Genomic DNA, 24285 nt, shown 5'->3' with positions numbered 1-24285 from the left:
TATTTATTTTTCTACTGAACAGATGGACTGAATCATCAGAATATAGCTTACAAGTTTAAATCCTCCAATGGAGTGACATTGGGCAATAATCACATACCAGGCGGCGTGGCAGGGGGCGTGGCCTATCGACAGCAGCGCTCAGGACCACACCCGCTTCAGCAGCAGCCACTCAATCTCAGCCAGGTACAGTACGCAGCAAACAATCAATGTAACTGATCAATACGATGTTATGCTCCATCATGGCAATATTTACATGGCACGTATTATGCAAAATTCACACTTTGCTCATTTTTGGGCTTCCATTTTGGTTTCTACAGCTTCTGAAAGCAGCCCAAACACTTAAAAAAATACAAATTAAAAAAAAATTAATCACCCAGCAGTTTTGGCAATAAGGTCACGTTTTTTTGTGTTTGGAAAATGAGCCGTTTCAAAAACTTTCCGAATGTAACGTCACAAATCAGCAGATGCTACCCGTCACCTAGCAACCAAAGCAGAGCTCCAGAACATTTGGTCAGTTAGTTTTATCATTGTCAATTATTCTAACTATCAATCAGAGAGAAAAAAATTCCACATTCTACAGATTTTTCATTTCTAATATTTTATACAAAATTAGAAATGCATTAAAAATGCAAATAAACAAATAATACAGTTAAAAAATACATATAATAAGTATTTTATTGCCTAAAATGAAATAATTAAATATACATTCCTTTAGTGAACGTTTGATTATTTGTAGCAAAGGATGCATCTAGAGATAAAAAAAATACTTCTACCTTCAACATGTGAAATGTTCAGGGCTTTTTGCCTGACTTAACACCAATATAATTGCGCCGTTACCTAGCAACCCAAGAAGAGCTCCAGCTTGTTTGGTCAGCTCATTTTACTGCTGTATGCACTGTACAATGGCTGCTGGAAAAGACAAGTGTTTTGTTGTTTACTTGCCATCCAGAAACTACATGCTGCAGCCATGTTTTTGGTTTTTTTTGTGCAGGAGGCTCCACTTCTGCTTTTCAAAGATCTGTGTTTGTAAAGCTGTGCATCTGTTTGCAGCTATTTTCCTGTGCGAGTGTAAATGTTGTTATGAGGCGTGGCCAGCAGCAGCTTATTTGCATTTGGAGGGACAGAGACCCTAAAGCAGCTCGTACAGGAGCTCAGAAATGATCAGACTAAAATCTCATTATCTAAGAATGATTTTGTGTGAAACATGTAATGAGCATGTTTTGTATAGACCATAGCTCTATCCTAACCTGTTGAAGGAAGTATAATAGGACTGAACTCTGTGGGTTTGTCTGTTCTTTCAGGCTCAGCAGCACATGGTGGCCGAGCGAAACGCAGGACACCGCCGGCAGCAAGCCTACATCACCCCCAACATCGCAGCTCAAGCCCCGTATTCCTTCCATCACAACAGCCCCTCCCACACGGGCGGCGTCCATCCACACCTGGCCGCCACCCACCTGCCCAGCCAGCCCCACCTGTACACCTACACGGCCCCCGCCGCCCTGGGCTCCACCGGCACCGTGGCCCACCTGGTGGCGTCGCAGGGCTCGGCGCGCCACGCCGTCCAGCACGGGAGCTACCCCCCCAGCATCGTCCACCAGGTCCCGGTCAGCGTGAGCCACCGCGTCCTGCCGTCGCCCACAATGCACCACAGCCAGTACCAGGCCCAGTTCGCCCACCAGGCCTACATCAGCACCTCACCCGCCTCCACTGTCTACACTGGATACCCACTGAGCCCCACCAAGGTCAACCAGTATCCTTACCTCTAGAGACGAGCCGGACTGACACTGAAGGGGCCCGACCCCCGACCCAGCGATGCTGCTTCCTGCACTGCAAAAACACAAAACCTCGCCACGTATTTTTAGTCTAGTTTCTGATGCAAATATACAGCTCCCTTGAAATAATACAAAACTTACAAGTAACTTTTCAGCAAGAAATAGGAGCTTGTTCAGTAATTAATTAATATTATTGATGTGAGATTACTGGTAGATAGAGTGTCCAAGTACTCAAGTAAGAGCAGCACCACTTCAACAAATTTTTATTCCAGTAAAAGTCAAAAGTAGCCGTCCAAGAAATTACTCAAGTAAGAGTAAAAAAGTATTTGGAAAGCTACATCAGTCATTTAATATTTCAAAATTACAACATCAGACCACTAAAGTTATGTGGAATTGTAGGTATTTTAAAGACCAAAATGAAAATAATTCATATAACTAATTATTAAAAAGTAACAAAAACAGGAAAAATAAATATTTTTTTCTAAATCAGTTCCTTTCAGTACATAACTTAACAAAAACTGCCAATATTTGTCTGGTGAATTATTAGTTGTTATTCATTTAGTGAAGTTAATCACACTGGGTATCCAGAAATTTTACTCAAGTAAGAGTAAAATTTACAAAAAGTAAATATTTTTGTAAGTAAGCTCTGGTTAATATTGATGAAAATGAAGATATAATTCAAATAATCTGCCAGGGGAACAAGACACTTTCCCTGTAATATAAATTACAATATGAGAAAAGTATTTTTTCCACTGTCAGATAATTGCATATAACTAGTACTTTTTAAATAAAATTAAGAAATTAAGCTCCCATATCTTGCTGAAAAATTACATTTAAGTTAGTTTTGCCCTATTTCAGGTCTACTAAGATATGTGCACCAGTAAGTGGATCAAAAGTCTTGGTGAGATTTTGTGTTTTTGCAGTGTTCATCCTCCATCCCATCCTCTCCTCGACCTCAGACATGAACAGAGACAGAGGAACATGCAACCCTCATGAAGCTGTCATGTGTAACTTGAAGAAGGAATGACTGAACAGAAGGAAACGTGACTCAGATCCTCTGGAGAAGAGAAAAAAGATGGCGACTGTTTTTCTTCTTTTGACCATTTTCCCCCCAGAAAAGGGCCAGTTCCGCTTTTGTTTCCCTTCCCTTTGCTTTCCTTTACGAAAGAAGCAACGTCTCGTTAGTTTTTTGGGGGAAGTTTTGAGGACAGCGGATGTTTTAGGATTTATTTCATTTGTTTCCCCGCTCTCCTCTCCCGTCCCCCGCCTAAATATGTTTGGGACTGTTGAACAGGTGGGCGATATTGACTGGAAGTTTGAATTCCCAAAAGCTTTGGGACTTGGTGAAATACGGAAACCTGCTGCTCTTCAAAGATAAAAAAAATACTGATGGCCTTGAACTGTCTTAGTATTTCCAAATCAGCGGAGGCGTGGGGTGAAAACGAAGAGAGGAAACTCCGCCCACTCCGCCTCCTCCAGCAGAGGAGGGAACTGGAAATCTAACCAACAGAAGACAACAAATCTTTTAGTGTATTTATAGATATTTTTCCTTTGTTTTTTCCACCTTCAGTTTGGTCTAGGTGTCTTAGCTGGGCCCCGTGTATAGAATGTAGCAGTATGCACCTGTTTTTATTTCTTTTTTAATTCCCTTGATACCAATAGAGTTATTTGTTATTTTTTCTTCTTCAATGTGATTGCACAAAGTGGTTATAATAACATAGGCATGTACAACGTGATTGTCTGTGTGCTACTGTCAGCCATGCGTGTGTAGCTCATCTCCACAGGATCCTCCTCAAGTCTTTAGATGTCGATCGTCGTTCCCTCGTAGTGCCTTACAGATTTACCGACACAGTTTACTCGGCTCGGGTCCCGAAAGCCGCGAGAGACTACGGCTAAACTTAGCGAGACGCGTTTTCCCCGGTTTCACATCTTAATCGGGACACTTGTAGGTTTCTTCCAGGTGTAGGCTCAGCCCTCGCTGTTTCACAACCACAGCGTCCCGCAGATGATGAAGATTAATGTCAAAGCAGAAATCACGCTGAGCTGTTTTTTTTGTTGTTATTGTTGTGTGTGCATGAGATAATTTGCCTGGGGTACTTACCAAAGTCAGAGATAAAGTCATGTTACACTTCGCTCTGGAAATTCATGTAAATATAAAAAGATAGATGTAGAGTGAAGCTGTAGCTGTTTTCCTCGTTTTCTGCTAATCACACGAGAAAACGTGCGTCACGATTCGGATTCACAGACGTCAGCTCAGTTGTTTTGAGGTTACAGGATAAAGTTTGAGACACAACAGAGTTTTTGGTGCATCTCAGTGAATTAGATTATGACAAAATGTTCAAAAAACCTAAAGAAAATTTGTATATTTCAGTAATTTCTTTTTGTTAATTATGATTATGGCTTGCAGCAAATGAAACCCAAAATTGAATCTTTAATAAAACTAGAAAGTACCAAAAAATCCGAATTTTAAGAAAGAAATTTTTTACATAATCATAGAGAAAACTGCTTTGAATATTCACTACAAAGAGGGTAAAATATAACGCAGAAATTTAGCTGTTTCTAGCTTATTCATGGAAAATTCAGTGGAAGGAAAATCTAGCACAGTAGTACAACAGTCATTAAACAGATATTTGTAGTGTAGCATGAACACGTCCTGTCAGAAAATTAAACTAACCTATAAAAAGCTAAAATGTGTATCATATCTTCCTCCAGACTCTGTGTTGTTGATTTTCAAATAAATCTCAAATTTACTTTAAAAAAATAGTCTGAAAAGATTATGATTTTAACCAGTCTTTTTCCTTCCACTCAACTTTCCACCAATATTCTTATTGGCTGACTGTGTCAATGAGTCAGCCATCTTTCCTTTGATTTTGTCATAATCATTACATTTAACAGAAATAAATCACTCTTTTCTTCAACAAATGCTAATTTCTTGAGATGCACCTGTATTTTTCAAGGTTAAGAGCTAGTCTGAGAGAAGGGCCTGACAGAAAGTGATTGTTGCCATGAGGTAGTTCAACAGACAGAGCACAGAGGGATGTTTGGAAGAGAAACCGAACGGGGTGAAGGAAAGGGGCTGGTTGGAAGCGTAGGGTCCGTTCAGGAACGGGGGGAACTCTCCATCTTAAAAGGGACTTAAAATGGTTGCAAGTTGGCAATGAGCAGGTTGATAGTTACACTGAGCCGTGGCGGGCGCTGCCTCACCTGGCGGCGGGCGCTGCCTCACCTGGCGGCGGCGGCGCTCCTAAGTATCTGACATATTGTTTGTGAGCTCTGATGATGCGAGCGCAGCGTTAGCGGCGGCGCTGCAGGGAGAGCGGACGGGAAACGGGACGCGCATGCACCTGGAAGGGGCGCCTTATGGATGTTTTCGTCACTGCTGTCCATTTGTCTTCGATCCCGGTACACCACGGATATCGCCATGCCGACGGGGCGGGGATGCCTGAGCACTTAGAGAACCAATAGGGCTGCCGCTTTGTGTGTTTGCTGCTTGATTTTATTTAGCCAATAGTACAAATAACCATTTGCCCTATTGAATGAACATGGGCACATCAGAACTGCTGGTGGTCTAGTCAAAGCCTTCTGCCCTCCTCCTTGGTATGCCATAGTACTTGCATTTGAAGTGATTTTTTTTCTCTCTTTTTAACTTATCTTCATTTTCTTTTACATGGCTGTAGTACTTGTGTTTATTTTTTAGAGATTGTTGCAATAATTCTTGTGGACGTTTTATCAAAATGCGTGTGCGTGTTTTTATGATATGTCGGGCTTATTTGGGTTTTGTAACCTGGTGTACAGTGATGTTTCGTACTGGGTGAAGGTGGGTGCCCCTGTGTAAAGTGTTGCAACACTGCTGAGGGTGGGCAGGCTGATGGTAATCCACTGGGGCGCTTTCAGAAACCTGCTTTTGGGTAATCCAGCCGCCCTCTGGAGTCGGCTTTCATCCTGGTACTTTCCGCTCCCCGTTAACGCCTCGGGTCCAGGTACTTGAAGATGTGATTACATGGTATGTCGCTGGTTACATCAGGCGTCTCTGTTCTGTTGTTTTCTGTTTCATCTCCTTCGTTTCCTCTGGGTTGTTCAGGTTAGAGCACACGTGCATAACATGGAGGATTTCTGAATCAAACTACTGAAACATTCCACTGTTTTTGAGGGAATTTCACAACTACTGTCCACACCCGTCAGCATGGAGGCACCAAAGACTTTAACGAGATCGACCATGCACAGCACAGAACAAGCAATCCTCCTCGTCGTTGCCAGAATATCCAGGCAATAACTTCAAACGCTTCATAAAGTGTGGATTTCACTCTAGGAAACCCATGTGTGTGAGGATTTAACATCCATACAGCACAGGTGTTTCTTTGTGGACTTTTAGCTACGACGCCATGATAAAGCAATTACCCCCTTGCAGATATCTTCTTTTTTCTCCGCACACTAAAATATTTTAAAAGATAACATGAACAGCTTTAAAGCTGTCCCAACCAACATGGTCGCCTCGTTAAATCATGAATTAACTGTCATAATTTTTTTGGCTCATTTCACTATCCACCTCATTGTGTAATTATTGCCAGAATAAGAAATAATTTTAATAGAATCCAACTGACAGAAGTAGGGAAAATATGTCAAAATGGTCTCTAAGGGAAAGTTCAAGGTTAAAACCATGAAGGCCTATCTTATTTAAAAAAAACTAAACAAAAAAAAGTATTTTTGCTCTACTTCTAGTGCAAATATCTTAGTCCACTTGAAATAACACAAAATGGAAGCAGATTGTTCCACTTATGGGAAAAATGTCTCATTAGTGAGACAATCTGCCAATGAAACTTGTACTTTTTCATCAATATTAAGGAATTATTAACTTAAAACAAGCTCCTATATCTTGGTGAAAAATTCTTTGCAATTTTGTTCTGTCTTATATCCAGTGTACTGAGATAATTGCAGTAGAAACTAGACAGAAATTACTTTGGTAAGATCTTTTGTTTTTGCAGCGTGGAACCATGAATTCTATTTTCTAGCAGAAAACCATTTTTGTTAGCCCAGTTTAACTAGATTTATAAAGTGGGACGATGATCCAAAACAGCCAATCAACCTGTGATTGGCTGGAGTGGCCTGGCCAAAGTCCAAACTTAAGTCCAATTGAGATGCTGTGGCAGGTCGGTTTCCCACATGACGACTGTTTAAGAGAGACTTCAGTGCGTAGAAAGTGGGAGGGGCTAACGGTCGAAAGTCGGTAAGAAAGTCGCTAGATTTGGTGCTAGTTGCGTTTTGAACAAAAGTTGCTGGAGGCATCTGAAAAGTCGTTAAATGTAGCGACAAAGTTGATAAGTTAGCAACAGAGCTTCTGTCGAGACCACACCCCTCCACTCATAACCACATTTGGCCACGCCCCTCAGCGTGCCTTAGCTCCGCCCACTTTGGTGGAATTTTTCCAAAATTGTCATCCTGGTACTTTCACAGGGGAGTTAGTTACATTTAAACTGAATTTTCATGCACAAATGCCCTCCAATTAACATAACATCAAATAATTAAATTTTCCCTTAATAAATGATGTTTCAAATCATCTTTTGAAAACTTCTGTTTGCATTTACTCAGATTTTCTTTGATAATAAGACATTTCTGATAATCTGAAACATTAAAAAACAGAAACAGAATAAAAGGGGTAAATACTTTTTCACAGCGCCGTATCAAAACATCTTTTTTCTGTTTTTATTTTGAATTCTTCCACACTTTTTACCTGTTAAAATGAAACCAGAAATGAATGATCATGCCTTTTCTCTCCTGATTGTTGTTTTCTGTTTTTAATGTGTTAGCTTTATTGTTGTTGTAGGAAAGCTAATTTTAAAAGGTTTAAGAGTTGACCTGCAAAAATGAATAACCCAAATTGTATGAAGTATACCTTTAAAGATCATGGTCACCTGCACAAAACGAATGTAACATTATGTGACCCAACCACATCTGTCATGGCTTTTGATCTCTCGGTGGGTGATTATTTTATTGATTTGTGACCCATGCATGGCACAATGACTATACAACTGGTTTCCATCAAAACCCCACTAAAAACCAACAATGTAATGTTGCCTATTATCATAATTAGGAGATATAAATGCTCTTATTTTTGCAAAATGAAACAACACTGTGGAAGTTGATTTGTATGATATGTTTGTCTGTTTCTGTTTCACATAACCAACATTTTATGGATTACTGAGGAAAAAGAGGGTCAGAAAAGTGAGCATCATCGTAGATAGAGTGACCTTAAAATTACCAAAATGTGCTTAAGTAGCGTTTAAAAATGTTCGGTGTTGCTGAGGTGTGTACAGCCTTCCCAGATAGCAACGTTAATGTTAACTACTGCCTTCCAAATAACCAACGATACCTCCAAAGCTTTAAAAGGTGACATTTTAATTAGTGGAAACTGAAACAAGGCAGCGTGTCCATCTCTCTGTCGTCCTCCTGTCGAAAAGCGCTCAAACTTCCAGTCCTGCTTACGGTGTTGCTCATCCCGACAAACATTCCCGACAGTGTTACTTGCAGCGCCGCAGCAGTCGTTCTGAAACGACTCACAGCTCGTTAAAAACACACCTGCAACACCTGCGCTGTAGAAATACCTGGCTGGACCTGCAGCTGCTTCCCAAAGGTCAAAGGAGATGAAGACAGGTGTGCAGGTAGATACGTTATGTCACAGAGAAATGCATAATGTAGTTACACAACATTCTCAAAGCCCCTTTGGATACATGTTTTTATTATTATTATTATTTAACCCTTTTGTTAATTGGATCTATTCCTTTCGCTGGTTATTCCTCGGGGGAATTCAGGGTTGGGTGGTCATGGTTTGATGCCTTCATTGACTGATTCAATTTTTCAACACCTCCAGTTAGAATTATTGTGTATAAAACCTGCTAAAAAGAAAGAACTGCTTACTTGAAGTAACTTAGGTCCTGATTTTATAACAGAATTATTGTACATACCATCTATTGTTTTTTATGAGGAATCATGTAACTTGAATGTGCTAGAGTTAGATTTGAAAAGCTTTTTTTGTTTGTTTTTAAATTTCTTTGGGAAAATATTCAGCTTACATCAGAAATCAGAGCGGTACTGAATTTAATTTAGTTTTCTGGGGACTACTACACTTAAAAAAAAAATTAAAAATATGTTTCTGATTCTTTGATAGAAGTAGAGATGATTTGATTCCAACAGAAAATGTAATTTAATATATAAGATTTTTCTTATCTATGCATAAAACTTGTGTTTGTAATCTTTATCAGATGTTTTTTTAATCTAAAAAAGTTTGGAAAATACCTGCTGTTGTGTCTGTGGACTGAAAGTAATGAAAGTTCTTAGTTTTGATGCATTTAATATTTTTTTTTTCTGAAGGAAGAAATTGGCCGATTCAAATATTCCCTAGAAACTATGAGTGGTAAATAATAAGTTAACTTTTAAAGGACAGAGAATAGGAGCGCATCAAACCCTGACCCCCTTTTTTGCATCTATTGCTGTATGGTTTCTCAATGTTGTGATATTTAATTCTTTGTCAATGAAGCTAATGTGTGCTGCAGTATTTCCTAGTATACATCTCTGTTGATGGTCTTTTCTTAATTAGTTTTGTTTATCGGGGAGTGATGTCTCATTATTTCAATCTGTTATTGTAGCGTTTTATGTATACCCTGTTCCTTAGCCTAATATTATCAAGTATGTTATGAGAATGGATATTTTACTGGCTTTATAGAATGTTTTAAAATAAATATAATATTGACAATAAGAAAAAAAGGATTATTTAAACCTCCTAACACGTTGACTACATGCTACTAAGCGCTTGTGTTTTTCCATTAGGATATTGTGTGCTTCTCTTAATCATTTTCGTTGTAGAAAAAATGAGTGAAATTATATTAGGCTTTGAAAAACTAATGACACAATTGTAAATTTTACAGGAGGACTTTTATTAGACAAACGGCATCATCAGATAGAAGAGAATAGTAATTTTAATTGTCCTCCTTACTAACTGTAGGATGAGAAGGGGCTCGCGTTGTGGTGAACTATGTTCTAGCTTGTTATTCACTGTTACTTTTGATCATTTTTTTGGGTCTCAGAGGTGAATCGAGTTAATGAGAATTTGTAAGCTCACATATGCATATTGTATATGTGTAGAAATGTAATCACACTTTGTCTTGGATTTACATTAAACTGTTAAGTCACGGCAACAGTCTCCACTTTTTTATTCCATGGTGTGTGATCTTCAGGATAGCTCTGTGTCCAATTCACTTCAGTTTGTTTCTATAGCAACAATTCACAACAAATGTCGCCTCAAAGCACTTTACAAAAAGAAAAAAATATTCAAATTAGTTTAAAATGTTTTGCTTTGAGTCACTGACTTACAGCATTTACTCCTCCTGATGTAGCAACATTGCAAAATCGCTTGCATCGTTGTTGACAGCTATCATTCATACTGAGGATGCATGTGGCGACAGTGGAGAGGAAAAACTCCCCTTTAGCAGGAAGAAACCTCCAGCAGAACCAGAACCTTGCCCAGTACAGTCTGCCGCTTTCCAAGGCTTGAGAAAACTGAGCAGAGACACAAAAAGAAACTGATTTACTGATCCAGGAGAACTTTCTACACTGATGAAAAGTAAAATGTTAACATGAGAGAGAGAGAACAATTAGTTAATGGCAGCTTTATCTCAACTGATGCCGCCCTCCAGGAACGTTTCACAGCTAAACAGAGCGCCACACAAGAGAAACTGTAACGCTACCAGTTGAAATAACAGAAAAACAATGTAAGTTGGAGAGTAATAGAAGAAGAAAGTCAGGAAAAGTGGTCCATCGACAGCTTATTCCTAGCCCTACACCGGATCCCAACTGGGAAAACTTTGCTGTTTTAACTATAAAACTTAATCGAAAAGGAAAGTTTTAAGCTTCGTCTTAAAATTAAACATGGGCGTCTTCCTTCCTAAAATGTTAAAAAATACAGGTGCAAGCGTTGTTATGAAACTGCATGTGATAACTTTTTACAAAAGTGAATTAAACTTATTAGATAATATGAATACAAACCAATGTGTAGGTGGGAATGTATCTATCAACAGAATACATACATTCATGATGGCAACATTTTCTAAACATAACAAAATAGAAAGCATTCAACCTAAAAAGTTAGAAACCCGTACACCTTTCTTTTATTAAGGGAAACATCTGTCAGTTTTCAGGACCTTTTAACTTGGTGACTTTGGATTCGGGTGAAAACAGTTTGAGCACTGCCCTACTGAAACCTTAATAGGACCACTTTGCCACCACTAGGTGTCAGCATGCACCAAAATGTTAACTTGCAATAAATTACAATGACGTGATGGGGTTTTGTTGATTATCTCCATTTCATTGAAAACTAACAAATAGAAAAACCTTCCAGGCACAAGTTCTGCAGGCTTTGAAAGCAAACAGCGTCTTGAATTATGGTATGACACTGCTTTCTGGAGCGACTCAGTTTAACGAAATAAGCAGCAAAATAAACAATCATTCTTAATTTTATTAAGCCACACTATTTGTAAACGCTGCGTTTTAATGTAGCTTCAAATTGTGATTGAATTCAAAGTTAAACATAAAGGAGTTTAAAGTTTAAATATAGGACTGCATAAAAACTGAATGACTCATTAAATGGCTCATAAGGAAGGTAATCCAATTTAGCAGATAAAAAGCTGACACGAATATGTCTCCCATAGATGTTAATGCATCATTGCATGAAGTAACGTTGCCGTGGAAGCCGCAGACGCCTGTGCGGGAGGACCAACCTAATATTAAAAGGCAAACCTGATCGATATAAGCGTCAGCCAATCAGAATGGGGCTGGATTAGCAAGAGACGAATCAGAACTGCCAGAGGGCGGGGCTAAGCCAATCAGGACGCGAGGGGGTAACTGGTAACTGAAATTGTGTCACATCACAAGGAGCTATCAGGTCCGGAGCAGCACGCTTTCTCCAAAATAACTTCAAAACAAGCAAGGTTCTCATAAAGCGCTTCATATAAAGGATTTTATTCTTTCCAAGGATATTTTCTCTCCACCTTCACGTAAACTGTCCGAGTCGGAGCTCGCTTTTTATGGGTAAGTGCGCAGCTATGAGCTGGCTGAGAGGACAGTCCGCTCCGGGAAGAAAAAGGGGGATAACCGTTTTATCCGAGCTAGCTTTTGGAAATATCACCCGAGTGCGGATGCTATCAGCGCTTAGCCTTTTTCAGCGGCACCCAAAAAGGGAATATTAGCTTTTTGTAGCTTCATGAGGAGCCACATGATGGCTAAGCTCAGAGTAACGGGACGGGGTAAGGACGGAGGCTGAAGTGTCTGGGTGACAGAGCTAGCCGCTCTGTTTCACCTCTGGTAGAGATAACTTAAAACCCTGGAAACTGTTTTAAAAACCTCTACATATATATTTAATTCCTCAAAATGGGGAACACAATAGAACATGCTGTTCAAGTAAAACAGATCTGTTCTCACCTAAACTTGCTACAGTGGGAAAATTAAAAAGTTTAAAAGAACTCCAGCTGTGACAAACAATGCTGGAGGATGTTTAATTTTGTTTATCACAACACAGCAATAGGGGAATATTAAAGTCTCCAAATTTAATGTATTCATCAATTATTCACCCATTTTTCTTTCCAAAATATCCCTACCTCAGATTGGATGGAGAGCACTTGTGAATATCAGTATCAAAGACTTTGCCACAGATTCACAATTTGTCTGGAGTTTGGCTAGGTCATTTTACATAGATATGCTTTGATTCAAACTATCCGTTTTAGCTTTGTCCGCTTTCTTAGGCTGGTTGTCCTCCTGGAAGTGGATGATCTGTCCAACGTTGTTGTCCTACATGGAAGACGACGTCTTTTGCATGTTGTCTTCCATGTAGGCAGGAAGGAGTTCCAGTAGCAGCCTGTCTTTCCAGGAATCTAAAAAGGCCTCTGACTGAAGCCTGTTGCTGTTTGATTATTATGAGATCCTAACACCATGTTTCCACAATTTCCCTGAGGGTAAATCCCAAAGGGTTTCTGTCTGTCTGTCTGTCTATCTATTTAACTAACTAACTAACAGCTCATTAGAGGAGCATCAGAGATAATATTAACATGTCCATTAGTTTTTCGTAAGCACTGCTAATCCACTTACTTTGCCTTTGCCACTCCTTTAAATCTCTGTGCATTATGATGGATGGAGAGATGGGTTAAACTTCCTCCTTCTCTCTCTGCTCTTTGGTTCTCCTTTTCAACTCATCTGGGATTTTGGGTCAAAGTTCAAGAATTATTTTAGCTTTTAAGATGCTAATCAGCTGCTCCCAGTTGGAAAAACAATTGCTTGTTTCTACAGCTACGCATCATAACTGTTTAAAAGAAAAAAAATACAAGCAAAAATCTTTCTAGCTGCGAAATGAGAGGAATTAATTGTTCAAATTAAGAAAACAGAATAAAAAAAAAGACTCAGATTCAGTTCCACACATGCAGACTCTGCTTCCTAATGAGGTGACCTCTAATGGGAACTGGTTGGTCTGGAGCTTATTTAGGAGTATCAGAGTAAAAAGGTTTATAATTTGTCATCTTCCTAAAATAATTGCCTAATAATTTGGTGCCGCTGTAATTTTTTGTCAGAAAAAAAAATGTCTCCACCTCCTTTTTTTCCGAAAGATGTTTCAGGCAGAAAAAAGTCACTTTTGGCAAAAAAAATGAAAAGGGTCATTATTTTAGGAAGGTGACAGAATGTAAAAAAGATTCTGTCTTTTCCTTCCACTTTATAGTTTTGTCCTGCTTTGTGTTGATCTCTCACATAAAATCTCAATTAAATTCACTGAAATTGGTGGTTTTAATCTGTATTTTTTTTTACTGAAGTGAGCTGTAATTTTGACTGTAAAGCACATGGAATTTAGCATTTAGCATCAGTTTGCATCTCTGTTGTCTCCCTGCAGCCTTTGACCTCTGGAGGAGGATGCTCCTGTAGGAGTAATTCAAGCCTCTGTTGGTTGATGCGATGAATCTTCACTTCTTAAGCGGATGAAATGCCTTGAAGCTTGCACCGCCGTACCATGGCAGGTTTTCTCTCCGCTGTGGGTTTGGCGGTGATGCTCCAGGCTCTGATCCGTGACCAGTGTGCAGCGTTTCTGGGGATAACAGTGTTGGTAACGCTGATCTCTGCTGGCTCACCTCTTGTAGGTAAGAGAACACCTTTATACGACTCACTGAAACTCAATCCACTGACTTAAACTTTGTGTTATTTAAGTGGCTTCGATACCTATCGCGTGGCGCATCCTGCTGCGTTTGAGAAGCAGATTGATGCATGCAACACATTCTGTAATCTGCATGGGTTTTGTAAAACAAATTGCAAAAATATAACTGTTAAAAAACAGGAGCAACAATTGCTTTGGACTCATGATCACAAAATATTTATATATTTGCACAAGTTTCACAAACAGTTTAAACAGAACTTATATTATTCAATATATTTCAGCATCTATTTGTGTAGTTATTTGACAACAGTATAGTTTCTCTGCTTTTATATGATAATTTTTTCTTTACATATGAGATTTTTGGGGAGTTCTATTTGCAGGACTCCAGACAAACCTTTTGCACTGGTTGCACTGGTGAAGCTAACTTTTTTAGCTTAGTTGCACCAAAGTTTTCAACGGCATTGCATTTAACGTTGTAGTTTTACAAGTTTTTTTTTTCCATCACTGTATTTGGAGGCAGTATTGACTAGCAAATAATGATCAACAGTCTAGTAAACATAAAGTTCTTTATTTGAATCAGAATTTTAGAAGACGGGTAACTTAGTGAAATTGGTGGGCATTGTGTTTCTCACCTCTAAAGGACATTTAAGGTATTATTCTGTTATTTTGTTTTATATTCAGACATATATCTGTTCTGCTAATGTTTGCTGAGAGTAATTAGGATTTTATCTTGATGTATTTCTGTTCTGGTTCTTCTTCTCTTGCTTCAGTGTCTGCTTTATCCAGCCTCCACCATTCTGATCAGTATGTGACATGGTTTCTCAAATGTTGGAGACTCTTTGCACAATTGCAGCCTTGTTTGTGGAGTGCAGGGCAGCTGCACTGGGGTGCTTCAATTTAAGCTGCAACCTTTGCATCTTGAATCTACTGGCTAAAGTCAAAGATCTGACATTTGACTTTCAGACTCAAGAGCCAAACAAAGAGTAAATGTCTGAATCTGCTAGATAGACATTCTCCCTTTACTTAAATGTATTGATGCTGACGTTATCCAATCAATGCAACTCCCCAGGGAAAAGAACACGTTGCAAAAAATCTGCTTTGTTACTTTTTAGCAGGATTTAGCAGTAAAAATGTCAGGAAATGAGGAATTAGTGAATCAAAGTTCTGTTGAAATGATAACACAGCCATTAATGTAATTAACTGCAGTTTTCCAGTTACTGCATTGGTCATATTTGTGATACAAAAAGAAAGGTAAGCAGTGCTTTAAATGGAGCTGCTTGGAATTATAAACTGGTAATGGCGATAATATTGGTAATTATTGTGGTGACTCTAAAAATTCCCCTCTCACCCTCCGTGGGTGGTCTCTTTCATCCTCTGAGCTCGGGTCCTCTACCAGAGGCCTGGGAGCTTGAGGGTTCTGCGCAGTATCTTGGCTGTGCCTAGAACTGCACATTTCTGGACTGAGATGTCTGATGTTGTTCCTGGGATCTGTTTGAGCCACTGCTCCAGTTTGGGGGTGACTGCCCCGAGGGCCCCGATGACCACAGGCACCACTGTGGTCTTCACCTTCCAGGCCTTCTCCAGTTCCTCTCTGAGGCCCTGGTATTTCTCCAGTTTCTCATGCTCCTTTTTCCTGATGTTGTGGTCACTTGGTATTGCTACATCCACCACAACGGCTTTCCTCTGTTCTTTATCCACCACCACAATGTCCGGTTGGTTCGACATTACCATCTTGTCTGTCTGGATCTGGAAGTCCCACAGGATCTTAGCTCGGTCATTCTCCACCACCTTTGGGGGTGTCCCCCATTTTGACCTCGGGGCTTCCAGTCCATATTCTGCACAGATGTTCCTGTACACTATGCCCGCCACTTGGTTATGTCGTTCCATGTACGCTTTCCCTGCCAGCATCTTGCACCCTGCTGTTATGTGCTGGACTGTCTCAGAGGCCTCCTTGCACAACCTACACCTTGGGTCTTGTCTGGTGTGGTAGATCTGAGCTTCTATTGCTCTGGTGTTTAGGGCCTGTTCCTGGGCGGCCAGGATGAGGGCCTCCGTGCTGTCCTTGAGTCCAGCTTTCTCCAGCCATTGGTAGGATTTCCTGATATCAGCCACTTCAGTTATTTGTCGGTGGTACATCCCATGTAGGGGCTTGTCTTCCCATGATGGTTCCTCCAGCACCTCGTCCTCTGTTCCCCATTGCCTGAGACATTCGCTGAGCACATCGTCCGTTGAGGCTTTGTCCTTGATGTATTTATGGATCTTAGATGTTTCATCCTGGACAGTGGCTCTCACACTCACTAGTCCTCTGCCTCCTTCCTTACGGCTCGTGTACAGTCTCAGGGTGCTGGATTTGGGGTGGAACCCTCCATGCATGGTTAGTAGCTTCCGAGTCTTAACATCCGTGGCCTTCATCTCCTCCATTGGCCAGCTAATTATTCCGGCAGGGTATCTGATTACTGGTAAGGCATAGCTGTTTATTGCACGGATCTTGTTCTTGCCATTGAGCTGGCTTCTCAGGACTTGCCTTATTCGTTGGAGGTATTTGGCTGTGGCTCCTTTCCTTGTGACCTCATCGAGGTTGCCATTTGCTTGTGGTATTCCCAGGTACTTGTAGCTGTGCTCTATGTCTGCTATCGTTCCCTCTGGGAGTGAGACCCCTTCTGTGCGGACGACCTTCCCTCTCTTTGTAACCATCCGGCCACACTTCTCTAGTCCGAATGACATCCCAATGTCAGTGCTGTAGATCCTGGTGGTGTGGATCAGTGAGTCGATGTCTCGCTCGCTCTTGGCGTACAGCTTGATGTCATCCATGTAGAGGAGGTGACTGATTGTGGCCCCATTCTTAAGTCGGTATCCGTAGCCAGTCTTGTTGATGATATATATATATATATATATATATATATATATATATATATATCGCTGTTTTCTTCTTTCCTCATGTTCTCATCTGTGCTGCTGTGAGATTCAGTCCAACTGGCTGAACATTACATCAGCATGAAGTTCGTTACACTTTACAGTTCAACAGTCCTTTGAATACCACACACTGATATTGAGATAATGATATATTGTGCTGCCTTAGGTCAAAGATATTTTTGCCTCTTAATTCACTTACTCCAGTTTTTTGCAAAACATTTCACGCAAAATTAATGGATATCCAATTATTTTTTTATTTTTTTTGCATTAATGTATAATTGTGAGTTCACTGCAAATTTTCTGTTAAATTGGTCAAAAAGATTTGGTTTAAGTGATGCTAACTCCCACCTGTAGGTGGCAGTAGTTCTTACTTCTACACTGCTGCCTCGGCCTTCCTTTATCTGTGGTCAATGTGGCAAGTAACAAAAAGTCACTTTTACTGTCGTACATAATTCCATTCAAATATTTGTAAAATTAACAATCTCTTTTGACACTGTCAATAAGTGATGCTATCTTAAACAGTTAATCGGATTAATCGTGATAAATCCATTATTGAATATAATCGTCAACTAATTTGTAATCGATTAATCGTTAACAAGAGTAAGCATGCTCAAGAAAGGCTATTTTCTGAAACGACACAGTGACAGCAGTAATTAAGCAAAAACTGTGTAAAAATATCTACATTTTGCATCTAAGATTAAACATAAACTTTCTTTATCTGTAAATGCTTCACCCAAAACTCGTGGCAATTCTGTAAAAAAAAAAAAAATCTCTTATTTAGCATCTTTTGCTATCAAATTATTAATTGGTTAATCAAAAAACTAATCAACAGATCAGCCCTACTCTGTATTGATGTTCAGTTCAGCAGAAAGGGCTGAGCTTATTTAGTACTTTTTAGATTTAGTATTTTTTGTTGCATTCCTTTACTGTATGCATAGCTTCAAATGATCAAGCCTACACTAAAGGAATGCCGCCTCATTGCCAGGGGACGTGTACTACACAACTCATACTGCTATTATATATCATTATTATACCAAAAATTTGCCATGCAGCTCGAATTTTGCCACAACACTAATCTAAGAGTGAATATCATAAAATTAGATTGGTTATTTCTTTCCAATTCAATAAAGAGCGCTGTGATTTTCACTTCAGCTTTTGTTTTTCCTCTCTGCACTGAATTGGTTGACAAATTGGGCAGATGAAGCTGAGAGCCAGCAAAGCCCCGTCTAATTACCAACCCGGTCTGTTGCCACACAAAATCTGATCTGTTTTGGATGACAATATGTCCATTCATTGTTGATTAGAGCAGCTACAGATCAATGGTTAGAAGCCATCAGAAGCCAAACTCTGGGTAATGTTGCACTGAGCAGGCCCGCCGCTGACCCCAAACCCACCAGCCTGTCCCGGCCACCGTCATGGCTCGGCTGAGAACAGAGGAAGCAGGTCTGCAGGTTGGGAGGGGGTGAGAGGCACCAATCAGACACAAAGGATTAACAATAATTTCAAGATGGCCGACACATCTGACTGAGCTCTACTGATATGTGGAAGAAAAATGACGTGAATATTTTTCTTTTTTGGGCTAACATGCTGTTAGTCCAAGAGTTGTTTTTTTTATTGTTATGTTGTGTTTTAATGTACAGCACTTTGTATCAGCTGTGGTTGTTTTAAAGTCCTTTATAAATAAAGTTGGTATGGTATGAAAATATGATTCAGAATGTCAGATATAATTAGATTAAACTGAAAGTCAAAAACTGTGTCTCAGTTTTCAAGCTGTGATATTTTGAACTGTAGCTGTAAATTTGACTTTTTGTTACTGACTGATCACAGTAACAAATGTCTATAGCTAGACGTCTGTAACTAGACATCAAGGAAGACTGCTTCATTACTGTAGCATCACTTAAAAACAACAATTTTTTCCATTTTGTGGAAAATTTGCAATAAATTCACAATTAGGGCAAAAAAATTTGCGGATCTGTGGATTTTGTTCAAATTTCTGCGATCGCAGAATCACGAAAAATTGAAGTGAGTGTTTTAAATGTTCCCCTAATCACTTGAAGGAACTAAATCTTTGATTACAATTCTTCGGTCTGTTACCATGAAGTGTTTTTAAATTCAAAGCTCTCGTTATGTTTACTGTGAAAAATCTGAGCAGCTCATGGTCAAAAGCAAACTGCCGTAAGCAAAAAGCAACATTTGATTTTAACTTTTAAGTTGTAAACATGTTTAATGAAAGGGCTTCTTGACCTTTGACCTTAAATGTGTTTTGGATCTTTGAACAAGAGATCTGAGAAGCCCTGCTGAATGTTAACAGCTTTTCCAGCCTTTTTTGAGGCCTTATTGTTCCATGTCCAAACATATGCGACCTCGTTTTGAGCTCCTCCAGGCGAAATCATGTTGTTTTGGTCCTTTATGCATTACAAACCAACCAGTAAGCACTTCACTTTACCCGTCTCAGTCTTTTAGAGCTGAAAGCTTCCTTCCAACCTCCCGGAGCTCCTTTCTGGACCCAGCAGACAAAGGGCCTGGACTCTGACCGCGGCCTGTGGGAGGATTGAGACAAAGTGCTGAGTGATGAGCGCCTCTCTGGATGCCTTCTTGTTTTCTAAAGAAAACCTAGATTAAAATTTTTTGTATTTTATGAGATTTTTTTTTGTGTGTGATTCTGAACCCAAAGTTTTGGAAATGACTGAAAAATGTTCAGGAAAGTCAGCTGTGGCCTGTAGTTCTGTTTGTTTCTAGTGGTCTCCCTCTCTGTTTCACCTCTTCCTTTTTCTCAATCGGACTCTTGTGCCGCTCTCCTCCCCTCCCCCGTTTGCTGCTCCCCTCTTTCTTTAACCTCCCACCCGCCACCCATTCCCTTATCTTACAAAGCATCCCCTCAGGAAAGCAAAACAAGGGTCACATGAATGTTTTATGAGGTCTGTGCCGTGCAGTCAGGTCTCCATTCCCAGGTTCATATTTGTCAAAATCAAAGCAGAGATAAAGTTTGCAACTTCTTTTGACTTATCAAACCATTAAATAAAGTGCAGATTTGTTTTTTTTCCCTCCTTTCATTTGTTGAACTCCTCCATTTTTATTTCAGTGCTTGATAACTGTTATATTAACAGTGTTTTTATATGCAAGTGTTGCTTTCGGACGAAGCTGCAGCTTGTTTTCAGTTATTCAGCAGCCTGAGTTTTAACAGAGAGCCTGATCTCATTCGGCTCCACTGATAAAAACAATGCAATCTTTCCCATCTTAAAAGCTTCCCCGATTAACCGAATGTCAGCAGCTCAGCCGTATCTTGATTGTTGGAGTTGCATCGGCGTTGGCGGCCGCTGCCAGCTGAAAAGAGCCAGTCACGCAAGGGGGCTCGGCTGAAAACAGAACCATGTGTGGGGTTGCAGTTAGCGAGCGTTATTACTAGAGAAACACGTCTTCCTGTCTCCTTCTCCTCCCAGAAAATACACAACCATTAAACAACTTTGCTTTGCAATAAAAAGTCTGAAAACAGAGAAAATGATATCATTAGATTTTTTTTTCCACTTGGTGTCCAGGCGTTCTTCACACCTAAACCACATGCTCTCTGTCAGCAGCAGCTTGGAAACCGTGTTCGAATCTAATCTGATCTAGATTAGTTATATATACTTATATCTGAAGGTTTCAAGTTGTTGTAACAGAATTGCTGTTGAAAATAATATTGATGTTGGCTTTACTTTGGCCCACTCCTCCCTGAATGAACCCAGTTTCTGCAGGACGATTCATCATGCTTTGTTTTGTTGTGGGAGACTTTAAAACGGAAATCTGTTAACAGTAATAATCCTCGTCTTATTAGGATGGTTTTAACGTGACTGGCTGCTGCAATTCAAGCCTGGAACTAGATGCAAAACCAAACAGTGCAACTGTGTCCTGTGCAAAATAATTAAAGAAGAAAAACACATTTAGTGTTACATCACAACTCTGCTTCTCTGACTGAGGAATTCATTACGATTTTATTATTTTACTGACCTGAACCTGAACCTTCAGAGTTACATAAAGACAGTTACAAAGTCGACCTCCTGTCACCTGAAGAACATTTCCAGGATTAGAGAACAAATGTCCCAACAATAAAAACTCATCCATGCGTTTGTCTTTAGTCCCATCGATTACATCAACAGCGTCTTCTCAGGGCTGACTAAAAGATCAATCCTCCAGCTGCAGCTGATCCAGAACGCTGCTGCTGGCGTTCTGACTAAAACCAGGAAGATAGAGCACATCACCCAGTTCTACAGTCCTTCCAAAGAGAGAATAGATGTTAAAACACTATTGTTAGTTTATAAATCACTGAACAGCTTATCACCACAATACATTAAAGATCTGTTGTTGTTGTATCAACCTTCCAGACCCCTCAGGTCTTCTGGTTCTGCTCTGCATACCCAGAACCAAACATAGAGAAGCAGCATTCAACTCTATGCACGACAAATCTGGAACAAACTTCCAGAAAACTGCAAAACAGCTGAAACACCGAGTTCCTTTAAATAAAAGCTAAAACCCACCTGTTTAGAGCTGCCTTTGATTAACATATTTGATTATTATTCTTGATGATTTTGGCAAAGTGTGACATTTGTTGCTTGTTTCATAATATTATCTTGGAAACACGTTGAACTGCCTTATTGCTGAAATCCGCGAAGCAAATAAACTTGACTCGGTGGAGGGCTCGGATGCAACATCTGGTAGCCTGTTGCATTTCAGGCGTGCATTAACACTCCATTCACCTATTTGGCTGAATGGAGGAACTGCCACTGCCGCTCATGGAAGATATAGATCCGGATGTTCAGAACACTTACAGGAATTAATGATTGAAAAAGAAAAGATTAGAAAGTTTTCCTGATGCTGCTAAGGAATCTCATTTATATACCTCGCAATAAAGTGCAGTTTTTTGCACAATTCATTTTTGAAAATCGGCCCTTCAGTAGTCAGTCTAGTTTTCTCTCTGAGCAGCATGATTGGTGGAATTACAGGTGTTTGGTTTCATGGACTGGCCTGACAATGAGCAGCCAACCAACTGGAACCCTCTCCTGTTTCAGCGAACAGGTGGTGTGGCTGTGTCGTCTCTGAGACCTTCATCATACTTTACCCACAGTAATGGCCGCCCTAATCCAGGCTGAGCATCTATGTACGCCTGGTTGCTGTTTGCTGCAATAAACTTTGACCCACTTTGACGCATTCTAGCATTAATTATTAAAAACGGGATACATTCTCTTTGTAGTTTGAAATAATTTGGCATTATTTAAACAGCTATTTGATTATATTTTGTATACTACAAATTGAAGTTTTTAAAAGACTCATAAAATGATAATGGAGCGAAGACTGTGCTGTAAACGGCGCATCCTCTCTCTAATCTGTAATTACCCGTGTCACTGTTTTCGTCCTTATTTCAGTCATTATTATTATCCATTGCCTTCCAGTAATCACAATTATCTCAATTACGTGGCTATTTTTGTTGTCCTTTCACCCAAGCTTTGTTGTCTCAAAAAGGTGACTGCTGATAAAGTTCTTTGTGGCCGTTGGGGCGTGTTTTAGATGAGCTGACATTTTGGGGTCACGAGCAGCTGCTTGACCTCAGACATTAGTGATCTCCTCCACGAGTCGGACTCTCTTTGTTTGGTTTTTAAGCAGTTTTCAGCCACATAAATAGTTACAGTCGTTGTCAGAAACCATGTGTGTTTCTGCAACAACCATTCAACCACACATTATTTAAATAATTAACTGTTTTTGTGCTCTCTCACTTTTACGCAAATAAGCTGTTACTAGTCAGACCCCCCAACTTATTTAAACTTTATTCACATAAAAAGAGCTGCAAACAGATGAACAATGGTAAACAGATGAACAATGGTAAAAAGATGCATCTTTGACCCTGAGTCAGACCCAGAAGCAGAAGTAGAACCTCCAGCACAACCAACAAGGAGGTAGCAGTGGTTTCTGAATGTTAAGTCAACAACAAGACGGTTGTCTTTTCCTGCAGCCAACCAGTTGACCAAACATGCTTGTCTTCCAATCATGAATGGGGCAGAGCTAAGCTTGGGTTGCTTTGTGAGGTGTACTGCCTGCCGATTGTGACGTTAACGTAAATTTTTTTTTTTAAGTGCGTGACCTATTTCTAGAAGCAGTAGAAACCCAAATGGAAGTACAGAAATGTGCAAAAAATAGAATTTTGCATTATAAGTCCTCTTTACGAGCCTTTTTCTTCCTTTGTCTTCTGTTCTTTTTAAAGCAGGTTAGCAGATGTTGCTATTCTCATTTACATGGTTTCCATTGCATTGAAGGCTAATCGCTTTATTATGTGTCCTGTATGTTTTCTGCGTGTGTGTGTGTGTGTGTGTGTGTGTGTGTGTGTGTGTGTGTGTGTGTGTGTGTGTGTGTGTGTGCGCGTGCGCGGGTGTGTGTGTCTCTACTGGTTTAGCAATTCTATTTAAGAACGTCTCTGGCACATTTACTCACCATCTGAAGACCGATGGGCATTATGGGGACTAAAGCCTGGTCATAAAGCAGTCAACCCTGTTTTTGGGGTCAAGGGTTAGGTTTAGAGGTATGGTGTGAATTGAGTTTTGTTCAAGGTTAGTGTGAGGAATAAACTGCTAAGGGTTGGGGCTAAGTTAAGTGTTTGGGATAGGCATAATTGTAGTAAATAAAGTGAGTAGAAGTCAATACAAAGTCCTAATATGGGTAGAAATATGAGCTTGTGTGTGTATACCCATCTGTGTGCTGCTTTCAAACACTTGGCACAGCAGCAAAGCGTTTGAACAGAAACCCTGGATGTTTCCCAAGTCCTTCCAGGCGGGTTCTTCTAAAGGGGCATGCTGACTTGATTAAGGTACCAATGTAGGTTATAATTAAGCCGGAAGTTTTCTTTAGGGAAAAGTCAGCCACTTTCTGATTGTGTGAAACGATGCAGTTGCAATGTTTTTATAGGTGATCTGCTTTCTCTTGTTAATATGAAGAATATCCTAACAGTCTGTTTACACACTACAGAGAGCAGCAGTAGATGGCAGTTTAGATTTTAATGGAAATGTCAAGCAAAACCAAAAATTGTGCCTTTAAAGTTCACTATGAGCAGACATGTTGTTTTTCAGTTTGTTTTAGAAGATGTTAGTGTAGAAGATTTCTGGCAAAAACAAATTCAGCATCACCACATAAAGATGACAAGCTCTTTCACGTAGATGGTACTGTAAAACGACCTATAATGTATTTCTATGAATTATTTATGATCTATTTCCTCTCATGAAGCTATTTTAACATGTCTATATCAGAGCAGTGTAACTGAGGCTCTTCCAAAAGGAAAATATGTTTGATTTAGTGTTAAAAGTTAAACCAGAGAACTTTCTCTCATTTCAGGTTACTTAGAATCACCAACATTACTTCCATTCGCTAAAAGCCAAAATTATGAGAGAAAGAAAATGTAAG

At 39.8% G+C, this 24285-nt stretch overlaps 2 protein-coding genes across 3 annotated transcripts in view; both read left to right on the top strand.

Moving 5' to 3' along the window:
- hipk2 (homeodomain interacting protein kinase 2) overlaps window positions 1–9961 on the top strand; it is a 94528-nt gene extending 84567 nt beyond the window's left edge. For both annotated transcript variants that reach the window (XM_088006121.1, XM_015005069.2), the window contains exons 14-15: window positions 23–183; window positions 1302–9961. In XM_088006121.1, coding sequence (XP_087862247.1) covers window positions 23–183; window positions 1302–1766 — 626 coding nt within the window. In that variant the 3' untranslated portion in view covers window positions 1767–9961. The remainder of the gene's footprint in view (window positions 1–22; window positions 184–1301) is intronic.
- A 1730-nt stretch (window positions 9962–11691) lies between these two features.
- The window catches only part of LOC106928670 (UPF0606 protein KIAA1549-like), a 37414-nt gene continuing 24820 nt past the window's right edge, over window positions 11692–24285 (top strand). The window contains exons 1-2 of the mRNA XM_015005108.2: window positions 11692–11849; window positions 13693–13936. Coding sequence (XP_014860594.2) covers window positions 13810–13936 — 127 coding nt within the window. The 5' untranslated portion in view covers window positions 11692–11849; window positions 13693–13809. The remainder of the gene's footprint in view (window positions 11850–13692; window positions 13937–24285) is intronic.

This window comes from Poecilia mexicana, unplaced genomic scaffold, assembly GCF_051168715.1.
Source record: "Poecilia mexicana isolate PSO_F unplaced genomic scaffold, ASM5116871v1 scaffold_6, whole genome shotgun sequence".
In the NCBI taxonomy this organism is placed as follows: Eukaryota; Metazoa; Chordata; class Actinopteri; order Cyprinodontiformes; family Poeciliidae; genus Poecilia; species Poecilia mexicana.
This window is presented reverse-complemented; position numbering and strand designations above follow the sequence as displayed.